This window comes from Pteropus medius, unplaced genomic scaffold (assembly GCF_902729225.1).
Source record: "Pteropus medius unplaced genomic scaffold, Ma_sr-lr_union100, whole genome shotgun sequence".
Taxonomy (NCBI): domain Eukaryota; kingdom Metazoa; phylum Chordata; class Mammalia; order Chiroptera; family Pteropodidae; genus Pteropus; species Pteropus medius.
In genome coordinates, this window is record NW_024349797.1 from 13,093,358 (window position 1) to 13,108,598 (window position 15,241).

General features: G+C 35.7%; 1 protein-coding gene and 1 non-coding gene across 2 annotated transcripts in view; both read right to left on the reverse strand.

The window, feature by feature from the left end:
* Positions 1-15,241, reverse strand: part of EML5 (EMAP like 5) — a 123,826-nt gene that overhangs the window by 54,558 nt on the left and 54,027 nt on the right. Inside the window, exons 13-19 of the mRNA XM_039883980.1 lie at positions 14,760-14,875; positions 13,133-13,319; positions 7,763-7,868; positions 6,227-6,320; positions 5,181-5,281; positions 751-953; positions 10-121 (exon numbers count right to left, since the gene is read on the reverse strand). Of these exons, the coding sequence (XP_039739914.1) occupies positions 10-121; positions 751-953; positions 5,181-5,281; positions 6,227-6,320; positions 7,763-7,868; positions 13,133-13,319; positions 14,760-14,875 (919 nt within the window). The remainder of the gene's footprint in view (positions 1-9; positions 122-750; positions 954-5,180; positions 5,282-6,226; positions 6,321-7,762; positions 7,869-13,132; positions 13,320-14,759; positions 14,876-15,241) is intronic.
* Positions 14,446-14,564, reverse strand: LOC120619975 (5S ribosomal RNA). Its single transcript, XR_005657696.1, has one exon. It is a non-coding gene; the product is annotated as a 5S ribosomal RNA (ribosomal RNA).

Below are 15,241 nucleotides of genomic sequence, written 5' to 3' on the forward strand. Positions count from 1 at the left end.
TTAAATCACCTTTAGATCCTGGAGCCAAAGCAGCTCTCTTTATAGCATAGGTCTTGAGACATCTTTCAAAGGAATCATCCCAAAGAGCTACCACCCCATCTTTTCCTCCAGTTACGAATCCCTATACAAGTAAAAGGTTCAAGTTAATAAAGATCCAAATAGTTTTTTAAAATAACCTTCTTTATATTGAACACTTCTATAGGAAAGAACATGTATAAGCAAAAGTTATATCTTGTAATGAACGGAAACTAGCATGAGCCCTTTACATTTTTTTACACTCCAAATGGAATCTGCAAAAATATTACAGTGACACTAAACATTCTACCTCTAGGATGGAACTTTAAGAACACTTTCTGTTATCTGAAACCATAAGGTAGCTCTCTGCTGCTTTCAGCAAGTTTACATACATTCTCCTGGAGGCTTCATAATCTCATCCTTTAAAAAAAAGGATATAACAGTAGCTACCTCGCAGGATATAATGATAATATATTAAGCACCTAAACAAGTTTTGACACATAATAAGTTATTACACATAGTAAAAAAAATTTTTTTTTTTTTTAAACAGTAGACCGATTTTACTCTGTGTTCAGGAGTTTGAAAAGAGGATTAAAACAAAGTCAGGAAGCCCAGTTCACAGATTATTAGGGGGTGGCACAGCTAAATTGAAAGGCAATGTTCCTTTACTTGTGAAAATGCTCTACACTCCATGATCTAATTAGGTTTAACTTAAAATATCTTTAGGTTATTTACCTTTTCCAATGAATGCATACTGAAGACTGGCCCATCGTGTGCTTTAACTGTTTTTACAAGGAAGATGTCTCTCCAGATGCACACGTCTCCCGTGGATGTTCCAGAGAAAGCCATCTCTTCAGTCCATCCATACACCGCGCACATCATCGTGTCAGTTTTCCCCAGTGTGCCTATGTAGCCTTTTCTTCCAATCAGTCCTCCCCCTGGTTCATAAAAAAAAAAAATTACGAAAGTATCACTTTCAAAATGTATAAAATTACGAAGCAGTGCCTTTTCTTTTCTATGGTTGTTACTGTTTAAATAGAAAGACGTGTAACAGCAATGAGAGTTAGTTACAAAGAAAAATACGGGCCTCTCAGTCATTGACTTGAGCAACACCTTGTCTGGCTGGGGCAGCCATACCTACGGTGGCTTTCAGGTCATAGCTTTTAGATAAATAAAACGAATACTAGGTCAGTGTGTTAATGAGCCCTCGGCACTTTTGATTGTTTTTCAAATTTTTTATTAACATATTTAATACAAAAAAGTATAAAAACAATACAAAAACCATCTATATATCCACTTATTAACTTACATAAAGTTGCTGAAACGGCTGATACGTGTTGCCAGTCTCATCTTCCTTCTTCGCCCCCTACTATTCTGAATGTGATGTCGATTATGCTCATGCATTCCTTTACACATATTTTCCTACTTATTTTTATGAATTGTTAGGCAATATGTCATATTATTTTTAATGTTTTAAATTTTTCTATAAATACCATTCTGTATGTATATCCTTTTGCAACTTGTTTTCACTAACAATTTGTTGTGGAGTTTTATACATGTTGATTTGTACCTCTAGAAAACTCATTTTCACAACTATACAACATTCCATTATGTAAACATAACACGGTCTGTCCATTTTCCTACTAATAGGCATTTACTTCCAAGTTTTTGCCATTGAGAACACTCTTCTATACAAGTGCAAGAGATTCTCTAGGAGTGGCCGTGGGTTGTACAAAAGGAACAGCATATAGACAAGAGATGTCATCTGTTGCCAAATTGTTCTCCAAAGCTGACACATCAACTTACTATCCCATTAACAGTAGGAGTTCCTGTCATTATCCACCTTTCAGAAACATTTAGGATTGTCAGATTGAGGGGTTGAACTATCAACTGAATTTTACTGTAGTTTTAATTCGCATTTCTCTGATTATTAATAAGCTTTACCATCTTTTCCTATTATTACTGACTATTTCCAATTGATATCTTTTGCCCATTTTTCCAACTGAACTCATGATTCATTTATTCAATAAATATATGTAACAGCCACTGTACTAGAGGTAGAGCTATGATCAAAACAGACAACAAAATTCCACGATTTCATGGAACTTCCTGGTGAGACAGTCGATAAATATGGTAAATAAGTAAAATGTACAGTATGTTTGATGCTGATGGGTGCTATGGAGAAAATGTAATCGTAAACAGGAGATAAGAAATGGGAGGGGTCCATTTTGAGGAGGATGGTTAAGAAAGGCCTCATTGAGAGGGTGGTAGTGGAAGCAAATCATGTGAGAAAAGTGTTCGAGGCAGAGGGGTCAGCAGGGATCTTTAAGGAACAGCCAGAGAGGCCAGGATGGAGTAGCGAAGACAGTAAGGGAGGCGGCAGTGGGAGGTGGGGTCAGAGAGGTCACGGGCAGCATCACGGGCCACTGTTAGAATCTAACTTTTACTCTACATCAGATGGAAAACGTGGCTGTGGAATGACAAGATCTGGCGCTTCATTTATTCACAGGTTCATTCTGATTTCTGGGTGGAGAGAAAATCGAAGAGCAGCAAGGATGAAAAAGAGTCGAATGGTGAGTTCGATCATCTGGGCAAATGGTAAAGGTGGGAGCATGGACGGTAATGAAAAGTGGTCCTACTCCGAATGTATTTGGAAGATTGTCTTAACATAGCAGCCGTGGAAGGGCAGTTGGTGGAGTAGTGAAGGACAACAAAACCAGACTGACATCTCTCAAAGAGAAAGAAGGAGAATATTAATTGCCAATAAAAGTCTGAACAACTGTTTGAAGGTGTTTTAGTACGTAGGTAAGAAGAGAAATTGATTAGCAACTAGAGGGTAGAGTGGAAAAGTTTTTGTTCAGTTTTATTTATTTAACCCATTTCCTGTTTGCCCCGAGAATACTAGCAGGCAGCATGTGCAGCTGCAGTGTTTACCCCTCGATAACTCACGGATCACAGTCCTAACTTCACCCCCAAGGCTTGCCACGAAATATCTCGCTTTTATTATTTTCTCATCGCTCTAGTATATATCGATAGTCTTGGGAAACAGATGACAGACGTCATTCTATTTATAGCATTGTTTTTAATATAGTAGTGGCATTTCCATTTATAAAATATAGTAATTCTCGATCACTGAAAATGTCAAATCCTGGAAAATGTAGCATCAGGCGGAATGTGATGTTCCGCTGTGTGATGTTCTGTGCTTTGAAATGTACATGAAAAAAAATTATTAAATACTGGTCATAATATGCATTTCTGTTACATTAGGATTAGCAACAAGTGCTGCTTAGAAATAACTCCAAAAACAGCTTTTATATTTTGTTTTCACATTGAAAACCAGCCAGATTGGCTTCAGCCGCAAAGAGTGTGTTTGTGTCAAATTAACGCCGGCAGTGAGCAGCACTTTTTTTTTTCTAAATGGGAAATGGGTTAAGATGGGGAAGGAACAGGGCACTTGTATGCTAAAGGGAGTCAGGAGAGCGGGAAGGCTGATGATGCAGGAGGAAAAGGGAAGAAGAGCTGGAGCGATGTCCCTGAGCCAGTGACAGAAGGGATCCAGGGCACATGTGGCGGCACCAGCCTTTACTAGAGCACAGACCACACATCCAGAGCAGGGTCGGTGGACCGTGGACTGTGCGCCAAATCCTGTCGCCACCTGTTGTTGCATGGCGCCCACTGGAGCAGCTGCCCATCTCCTTCTCTGCTCCCAGAGCCGACCTCTCTGACTTTTGGCTGCCAACTAGCAGCAGCCCAGGGCCTGAGCTGGTCACCATCTACAGGTGGGGGACTCTGCTAATGGCAACTGCTGGGCTCCTAAGAATGGAATCGCACTGCAGGGGCTGTCTTGCCTCTTGCCTGCTGCCCGAGCTGCGAAGGTTAAGGCTCTGCAGGAGAAGGATGCGCTAGGATCCATGTGTCACTGCGGCACAGTGAGGCTGGGCACGGGTCCCCTACCCCAACCTGCCAGGCCCCTTCATCACAGCAGGCTGATCTGGGAGATAATGTCTCCAGCTAGTGGCAACTGGGTGCAAACTGGGTAAGGCAGGGCAGGAGTTTTCTCTCCTGTTGTGTAAGCACCTACAAAATAGTCTTGATTTTGTTCCTAGGCCTGGAAAATCTAAAGTACTTACTATCTTGCAATTTACAGAGTTTTCCACCCCTGGTTTAGATAATCACTGGTTGGGTTTTCTGATACACACAGCATGTGTTCCTATTGAGCAAGGTCACATCATCACTGCACTCAAAAAACTTTTAGTGGCTCCCTTCTCTTAGCAGCCACAGTCCTTAAAGGAGACACTAATAACTTGGAATTCTCAAAGCTGACATCTGGAATAGAAGGTAAGAAGCTACCTGTTAGCCTCAGACCTAAGTCATCTTTAACTTAGTTTACATAAAGCTGTGTATTTAGAGGGTCGGACAGCAGTTACTCAGACAAAGTGGTTACTTACTTCCCACTTGACTAGTAAACTCTGAGAATCAGAACCCCAAAAGTGAGGAAGGATGAAATGCACACCAAACTCTTAACCTTTATCGTTTTATGGTTCAGTTTCAGGTCTACTATATGTCTAATCAAACTTAAGGGGGGAAAAAATTATTCGATTGCAAATATTTTCATTTTAAGGCTATTTACTTCAAAGTCTCTTATTTCAAAACAAATTTCGTTTTTTTAAATTTTTAAAACAAATTCAGTTTTTTTTTTCCAAGGCAGAGATAATAAGCATTACTTGCTTGGTAATTGCGATTCCAAGTGACTAAGATAACAAATTTCAAGTTTTGTTTAAATGGATAGGAGTGAAAATTACAAATATGTTTAAAATGTACCAAATAACAGTGAATCACCTTTTTAAAAATTAACTTTTGAGTAATTTCAGAATTTCATAAAAGACGCAAAGGTAACAAACAGAGCGATCTCACATACAGCACTCCTCACCCAGTTTCCCCTAAAGTTAACATCTTATGTTTCCACGACGAATCAAAACTAAGAAACCAACATGTCTGAGATATTACTATTAACTGAACTCCAGACCTCATTCAGATTTCACCTGTTTTTCCACTAATGTCTTTTTTCTGTTCCAGGATCCAATCTAGGCTACCATATTGCGCCTAGTTAAATCACGTTTAAAAGTAATCATTTCTTAAATTTCAAAGAAATAAAAAGCACTCACCTGCTCGGCGCCAAAATTTCATGTGTTTAATCCCAGCTGTAATTAATTTATCAGGCACGTAGGGGTTCATTTTTACAACAAAAATCTTCTCTTTACTTCCTCTGAAATAAATACCAGAATGTTTTAATTATAAAACTCTCCTGTAATAATCTTTTGCCTAATCCATACCCTATCCTGATTACCTCATTACTGAATGCTTGGCCTGCTTGTCTCACGTTTGTGCCATGTAAACATGCATTTGTACATTTGTTATTTCTGTCATTATTTTACTAGTAACTCTTCTCAATAGAATCAAAAGATAGGAACAGCTGAGAACTGAACTTCTTTTGGATGGCACCTATGATAGATCTATGCGTAGGGAATGCTATTTGTAGCATGAATGAGTCAAAGAAAAATTTTTATAATACTTCATTATAGTTTAATATAGCCTTTCCAAATGTAAAGTTTCTTTTAAACTCTCTTATATAGACATTGTCTACACATGCTAAAAATATAATTTATATTTTTGAGTGTTTTAATGTCTCACTTTAAGAAACAGAAAGTCAAAAAAATAGTTTCTGACATTTCACTATTTCCCCTTTTAAAGAAATTAGTATTTTTATTATAAAAATAATACACGCTCATTGTAGAAAATTTAGAAAATAAAAAGTATAACAGAAAAAATAAAGATATATAGCTTCTTTGTGATGTATGTGTGTATGTACTTTCTTTTACTCATATATATAATGAGCATTTTATCAGGCTTTCCAATGACTATATAATAGCTTATCCTACAGAATTCACTCTACCTGTAAATGGAAATTTTAGACAACAGCTTTTTCCAATGTCATATTACAGCGACATTAAAAAGTGAGCTCACAAGGGATAAAACTATAAATGAATTCTGAAATTATTTGTCTTTTTACCATGATTATACTACTTATTCAATGGTGATAAAGATGGCAGCAATAGGTTATGTTTGCTTGATTTCAAAATTGGTTTCGTTTTCTTTGAAGTCTAAAGTAATCTCAGTATTCTGCCAATGAGATATCAAGTTTTTTGCCTACCTTGCTATTGAGAGTTTCTCTCCTTTCCTCCAGTCCCATAGTACAACAGTGTGGCTGTCATCTATTCCAACCGAAGCCAAACGTTTGCCATCCGCTAGAAAAATTAATCAGAGAGACATACTGACCATTGACATTTGGAAGACAAAAACCATAAGTACATATTCTTAAACCACATTTAAAATTTTATAAAATAACATTAAACATCAGGTATGCATACAGCTATACAAAAGAACCAGAATTTATAAGGGGTGGAGAATTGCTTCTTAATGCATCTAACCATATCTGCTGACATTTTCTCTGGCATAATTTATCTTATCCACCAGGTTGGGATGGGAGAAAGAAGAAAGATTAAAAAAGTGGAAAAAGGAAATTTAGAAAATAAGAAGGAAAGGAAAAATCAATTAAGAAGGAAGAAAATATTTACTTCATTCAAATTCACCATAAGAACTCATAATGATTATGAAAAGTTAACCAAATAAAAAAGATGTAGGTTACAACTACATATTGCCATTAATATGACTATTTTTAGGAAAGGCTAATTATTTTAGTTACTATTATCAAGCAGCAAGTAATGAATATGTTAGACAAACAACTGAGCTAAGTCACTCATGCTGATAAGTGTGCGTGTGTGTATAAGCTGAAAGGCTCAATAAAACGTTTGCCACTCTGCCATGCTCTCTGCAAATCTCAATTAGTTCATTAGCACTACTATTGTTTCTTGTTAACGCTCTTATTTTGCTACTCATTTTGTTTCTTGACTTTTAGCAAGATCTCTGAATATGTATATACATTTCACCCACAACTCTACTAGGAATAATTCACTATCAATTCAGAGCAGCAGAAAGTAGAAATTCAGTTTCTTTATATAAAATCCTCTATTAATATCCACACCCCAGCTTTCATTGTAGACCTATAATTGCTAAACTTTTAAATGTACAGCAAAGAGCTAACCTACCTAAAATAGGAAGAATTATAATTATAGCTGAAATTATTTTGACAAGTCAGCTTAGAATTGTCACTTCATAGAACAAATATTATAAAACAAATATTGCAGGTCTCGCCTCTTTCCTTAGCTCTCATCTTAAATATGATCAAAGTTTATTCTGCGGTTATAAGACACTGAGATCAGGGTCTGTCCAAAGTGGGAGATGCATACCAGTAATAATAATTGAAAAAGTCTTAGATATTATGTAGACATTTTTTTAAATTAAAAATTGTTGGGGTGACATTTATCAAATCAAGTAAGTTTCAAGCATACGGTTCAACAGTATGTCCTACATATTACTGCCGTTTGAGGCCACATGGACATTTTAACAGAAACATTAAAGTGTATTAAAAACTACACTTGTTAAATTATAAAATAGCCAGAAAACCCACACTTTCATTGCCGTGATTGAATAGGACAGGAGCATATACATTTGGTAACAATTGTGAAGGTCACAGCTAAACAAAATGAGGCAACACCGATTTAGATTAAAATGCTATGTATTGCCTCTGCATTTTGATCATTCTTACTGAGACAGGAGACAGTCTTACCTGAGAAATCAACAGCACACACACCACATTGGTGGCAGCCCTTTAATATAGACAAGGGTTTAACGGTCTCTGTATCCCATATGTGAACTGAGGGATCCCTACCTACCTAAAATAGAAAGAATTATAAAAGTCATTTTATACAATTAAATCATTTTCATTTTTTCAAAAGGAAATAATTTTATAGCCTTTGTCATATTTGCTATCGAAATTTATCAAATAAAAAATATAAAGCATATGTGACTGACTGATTTTCTTACATTTGTCAAAAAGCTGATGAGGCTAGGCCCAGTGTTTCTGCAAATGTCCTAGATCTTTATGACTCCTCAATCTTATCCTATACTTCATCAATAAAAAAGAATGTTTAAAGAGCACTTGTTATTGGCAATGTTCCTATGCTAGATACAATGAATACTAAGACATTCAGGTAAATTTTGCAAACTCATTGGGAAAACAAGATATTTTCACATGAATGAGAACTTCCGGTAACATATGCTCAATGAAAATGTTGTAGGGAAAATCTTCATGGAAGAGATGATACCTGATCTGGGCCTTCAAGAAGTGCAAGTATTGGATAAAAAGAGAAGCAAGCAAGCACAATCTAGGCTAAGATAATGGTGTAACAAAGACCAGAGGGGTTAAAGCACCAAGCAAGTAAACAAGACTGAATAAACAATTTTATTGCAACACTCTGTCCCTGATCTTTTAACTTGGTTCATGATGCTTGCTGATGCACAGGTAAACTATCAATTCTTAATTATCTCTTTAGGTCATGTACTCACTTTCTTTATAATGATTAAGAGATATTATAGCTTTGTCTATAAAGGTGACTCCTGAATAACTAATATGGTAGCCAATTATCATTAATTCTGAGACTAGTTTTATAAGAAGACAATAAAAACATTGCAATCAGCCAATATTTCATTATTATTCAGCCAAACAATACCCATGACTGTTTTCTATTTAACTTCTGTAGAGTTTGATACTTTTCCTAACTTCACAGTACCACTCTCTCCTGGTTCTATGATCTCCTTGACCCTTAGTATCGAGTTTCCTTCACAATTTCATTACCTGTCCCTTACATACAAACTTGCCCAAGATTCTGTCTTTAATACTCTGGTCTTTTCATTCCACATTTTCACTCTGAAACTTCCAGTTTCAATAGTTAACAAATGACTCTCAAATTCTGCTGTTAAACTTTTCTTCTGAATTCAAGACTTATATTTTAATTGCCTACTGGATATCTCACATGGAGATGATGATGATGATGATGATGGTGATGGTGATGGTGATGGTGATGATAATGATGATGATAATGATGGAGATGATGACTAACATTTACTGAGAACTGACTTATGTGCCAGAAACTGTTCTAAACACTTTATAAGGATTGACCCATTTAACAATCACAATAACTCTAAGATACTAATAGTACTCTTATTTTACAAGGTACGGAAACTGAGGTATAGAGAGAAAGGTTAGGTAATTTCTCCACAGTTAATAAGTGGAGGAGCTTGAATTTAAACACCATATTCAGTACTGGCTGAATAACCGTATTATCAGAGCACACTTGTGGGGCATGTGTCAGTCAGGGATGAGGGGAGAAGGGAGAGACGAAGCAAGTTCTCGGATATGTTACTTACCCTGAGTCTTAGGAAGAAGAGGAGGAATTGGATAAAGTTGGAGGGTTATACAGAAGTCGAGAAGAAGAATTTTCCAAAGGGGAGAAACTAAGTAAAAGATGTGAGGCAGCATTATTTATGCTGGACAAATTCTAAATAGCTCAGAAGGAAGGAGCATAGTTTAAAAGGAGGTAAATTGTAAGAGATAAAAAAAGGAATTTGGAGAGTTAGACTAGGCTAAATGTCTTGAATTGCAAGCTAATGAGTTTAGACATTAGCCTTCAAGCTACTTATAAACACTGGAGAAAAAAAAACAAAGATAATTAGTGGATAGGGAAAATGGATAGGGGAAAAAAACTGAAACCAGGAGACCAGTTGGTTGGTTATAGTAACGGATTAAAAATTATGAAGCATTGAATTGCCAGTAAAGATAAAGCAAAATTAAAACAACAACAACAACAAAGCAAAGCTATATATATTCAGGGTAGAGAATCGAGGTATATTCAGGGCAAATAAGAGATGCAACCCCAGATCTCATTGGCTGAAGAACAAGACCGACTCTCAGACTTAGGCAACCCAGTTAGACAGTGCCAATGTCTCAGTAGGAAACAGTTTGGAAGAGAAGCCTAATCCCATTGATCTCCATTTTAGACATGCTGAATCAGAGCTACCCTTCAAACATCTAAATTGTATATATACAGTAATTCATCCAATTCTTATACTAGATTGTTGAGTGGCACTCAACAATTGAATTAAAAAAAAATTCCAAATTAATCAGTCAATAAACTCAAGTTGAAATCTATAAATGAGATGCCAGGTAAGATTTTTTCCTGCTTCTTTCCCCTCCAATTATAATCACGTTCCTGACAAAAAGGCATAATCTGTATTCTAGTCTCCAAAAAACAGAATACCATTTATGTTTGTCATCTAAATTTCAAAGCACTCAGATAAAATAGTTCAAGGATACTTTTGTTTTTAATAATTTTTTCCATTTTGAAAAATTTTAAGAAATATTTATTTTAGAAATTGATAATTATAGTGATGGGACTGGTTGGTTGTAATTTAAGACAGGAAAAAAATGGAAAAGACTGGGAGAAGTAGAGGAGGCAGTGTGAGCCTCTGACCTGGAAGAAAAGTTTTGACCCAAAGCCAGAAGCGGAGGAGATATGGCTTGATGGTGAAGGAGATCAGAATACATCATAAAGGCAGGATATAGTATATATTATTTTTTTTCATCTTTGAGACACAATTGACATATTACATCATGAAAGTTTAGGTTGATTATACAGATTTTTCTTATGCTAGAGACAGACTCGGGTTGATTATACAGATTTTTCTTATGCTAGAGAGACTCAGCCCAGAGATGGCACCAGAGGAATCTACAAAGAAACCTTACTCCATTAGTTTCCTCCTTCATATTTACTTTTCCATTTTGCTGCCCTTGGAAGCCTAAAACTGCTTTCCTTTGTCTTGTCATTTCTCTAGAAATTTATTGTTTTCTATGTACACTTAAAATCTAAGTCACCATTTTGAATTACTTTTGGTTTAGTTTTCTCTGACATGGTGTGCACTGTACCTATTAATAAACCATTTTTCTCTTGTTAATCTTTTTGTTAATGAGTCCCAGCTGAAAACCTAGGATGGTAAGTTCTACCTCCCCTACAGTAGACATCCAGGGATGGCCTATGGGCATACTTTTATTTATTTTATTTTTTTTTAACGTGGCTTGTATTCCCTAAAATCCTAGAATCATTATAGTAAATGACCAGTTTTTACACTGTATTCATTCCAGTAGTACCAGAATACTGTCCAAACTCTGCCACAGTACAATGGGTACAATAATTGTGCTTTAAGAGGAACCGTTTATATAAACTAAAGGCAAAGGTAAGTGATGTCCCTGAGGCCCCCACTGACCCTTTTAATTAGTTCTTCCACTGATGCACTCTAAGATTTGAATAGTCCAAGCTACTTGTATTTCTTTAAATTAGCTGTTTTGTTTTGCTTTGCTTTTTCCCCTACTTTTATACATGATATAACACACTTAGAAAACTTTTGAAGGGGAAGGTAGACGGGGTAAAGGGGGTCAAATATGTGGTGACAGAAAGAAATCTAACTATGGGAGGTGAACACACAGTGTGCATATATATATATATATGTATACATACATATACACACACACACACACACACACACACACGCACGCACATATATGCCTTACTATTAAAGTGTAAAGCTTAAACTTATTGAATTTCGTTGACCAATGTCACCATAAAAAATTAATTAATTAATTTTAAAAAAGAAAAAAAAAAAAGAAAACATTCTCCAATCTTCCCGTCAGGTAAACTACTCAGCCCGAACGTCATCATCTCTATGAGGGTTTCCTTAATTTTGAGGCAAAATTAACCAGTCCTTCATTACGTTTCAAGAGGACTTTAGCCATGTCTCTACATTAGTGGTTCTTACCAGGGGGTGACTTTTGCCTCCCAGGCAACATGTGGCAGCGTTTTGGTTGTCACAACTGGGGAGGTGGTAGTACTGGCACCCTGCAGGTAGAAGGATGCTGCATTGCACACGACAATGCAATTATCCTCACGACGAAGAGTTATCTAGCCCAAAATATCAACAGTGCCGAGGTTAAGCCATACTTATGACCCTGGATCACAATTTCTCTTGCATATATGTCTTCTCCCTTCGAAATATGAGTGTTTATCATGGCAAGATGATGTCTTATTTATCTTTATATTCCCAGTACATTTCCTGGCACATAGCACATGTTCTATAAATATGTTTGAATGAATGGAAGAGGGAGGAAAAGGAAGGAGAGAAAAAGAAAGATAGAGTGAGGGGGAGGCAAAAATGGACGGAGGAAACATGGAGAAAGTAGGAGTTTTCTCTCCTTTCAGGGAAGCTATGTAGGATGACGCGAGCTGCCCATCCCTTCGCACAACATATCCTAGAATGTACATTTACACAGTGTTTAAATTCACACAGACCGAGGACTTCAGGCTTTGTTAGTTATTAGCTGAAAGATCTTTGAGGAAATTATTTAATTTCTTTCAACCTACACTTCACTTGTAAGCTGGGGGAAATGGTTTCACTCTCATTGAGGTGAGTTGAGACGATACATTAACTAGTAAAGCGCTTACACACAGTAAGACGCTATGAACATCACCCCTTCCCTTCCTTCTCAACGAATATCCATATGGAGAGGTATCAGTTAAGACTTTTCTCAATATTTTCTATTTCAGTATTTCCGCTTTGTACTTTGGTAAATCTAAATAGGTTTCTATCATGGTTGTAAAATAAAAACTAGTCATAAAACATTAGATAACTTGTTATATTATTTTAGATAATGCAACTTGTCATAAAACATTTGTTAGATAACTCGTTATATTATTTTAGATAATGCAACTTAAAGAAACCGTATTTCTAGTCTTTGTTTTCTAAAATTTTTACTTGCAAATTTTAAAAAAGTAAGATTACCCTCAAAGAAGGAAGATAAGCCAGAATTACTCATTTCAGATTAAAATTAAAATAATTGAAATAGAATTTAAAGAAAAACTGTAGGAAAAAGTTGGGGTAAATTTTATTTGTAATATGAAACTAAGATCCAATTCTGAAGAATTCTTTATTCTTCATTCCCTAGAACACAAAAGACAGAATTTTTTAAAAGAGGACTTACTTAATTTTAAAGCCAAACAAAGGTCTAAACTATCTGGCCTGATGTAACACAGTTTTTCAAAGGACCTACCTGGCCTGTTGCCACGTAGTCTTTCAAAGGATGCATGGCCAGGCAGAGAATATCATCATCATGACCCAGGTAAAAGCGCTGTGTGTTCTGCTGTCGATTATAAATGACACCCACTGCTGCCACGTGGTACACAATTTCACCAATTTGAGTATAAAACAGATTACTTCGACAGTCATAACCTCTGTAACTAAATATAGAAAACATATCATATATTAACTTTGGCCTTTTTTCTGATAGTTATGAACCAAATAGAGAAGTAGGAACCTTTTAGGTCATTCAATTTCTTGTCTTACAAGATACTAAACCATTAAAATAAAATAAAAATATCTCAGATCCCATAAACTTTTATGAATTGCTGATTATAAATAGCTAAATCCTAGCTACTGATTGAAAAAAGCAAGGTGTAGAAAAATGTATATAGCACACTACTAATATGCATAAGTACAATACTAAATTTGTATACTAGAAAATAAAAATAGGTGCTTTTTTACAAGTAAAACAGTATAGGAAAGAATAATATATATTTTTATTTGTCTGTACATACATACATATTTCTGGAACTAATAGTGACAACCCTTGGAGTGGGGGAAATGATGGCTAGAAGGCAAAAATTTCGGAAAAAGAGTTTCAAAGTATACCCTTTTATACACATTACTGAACCATGAGACTACATATTCCAAAAATAATCTAAAATTATACACATCCAGAAAAAAGTAGCCAAATCTTCTTTAAAATGATCACTATAATTCCATTCATAGCAACCTGTCTTTGCACTTCAAAGAAAATCAATTCTTAAAACATAACTGCATAGAAATACTGCCTATTTTAACACTGGCGGAAAAATACGTTTGCTAAATCAATCCTCTGAAATTCTTGAAAGCATTATCAGTCAGGTAAGAAAATGATAACTGCACGAGGGGGAGAAAAGAATTGGATCGGAGAATCTGTTGTTCCAGGACGAAATGTGAGACCTGTACTGCCAAATGTTGTAAGACAATTTGGAAAATGCATTTTATGGAAATTAAAATGTGAAGGCCAAAATGCTCAGGCCAAAATAAGCTACAATATCATTCCAAATCAGACATATTTAGGGGAGATGATAATCTCTTACATTTTACTTATTCATTTGTTTAAAGACAAGAGATCCATTTCTATAAATATAATACTAAACTTTCATCAAATTAATTTATTTAATAAACACTTATACAGTGCTTATTGTGTACCAGACATTTTTTTTTTTTTAGACGAGGTAACCCTTGGTTGACCTGCAAGGACCTTGTCAGTTTATAATCTCTTAACTTTTTTATTTTTTACGCTTACAGCATCTGGTCTTCCTAGGTGGTCTCCCATCCAAGCACTAACCAGGCCCAACCCTGCTTAGCTTCCGAGATCAGACGGGATCGGGCGTGTTCAGGGTGGCATGGCCATAGACAAGACAACATTCTAAGTCGCCGCCACAACTGACTTTATTTCCTCCTCATCAGAACCCTATCAAGTAGGTACTGTTATTTCCATTTTACAGATGGGAAAATAGAGACAATGAGAGGTTACATGGTCTACTCAAAATCACACAGATAATAAATGTAAGCCAAAATTCAAACACATAAATGAAAAAGTTTTTTTATACCCATGAACAAAGTGTAATCGAATACTATTTCCTGGAGCCCGTATTCTTCTTTTAGAAGTACCACTCTGTTTCTCTTTGTATTGTTCTTTGAGCTGAGGTAGATCTTCTTTGTAAACCTTGAAATAATGTACACAAGTAGAAACACTTTTAGAATATATGTTGACAAAGATTTTCGTGGATTCCTAAGGTAACTTGCAAACACTGGTTACTACTGATGACTAAAGTTTTAACAACTATCTTAAATAGGAAGGTACTTTATGAAATTTACTTCCTTGGAAAGACCAAGCTAATTTACATTTTCTATGTGTCACACTGAGAAAAATATATTTAGTGTTCCATGATATTTTTATGTTTCATAAGATAATATTCTAAAGGGAATAAATGGAAGTGTCCTGGGCCAAAAGCTATAGGCAAATATCACAGTCGCACTTAGTGTATCAAACACTTACTGTCAAAGAACACTTTACACAAGTATACTTTCA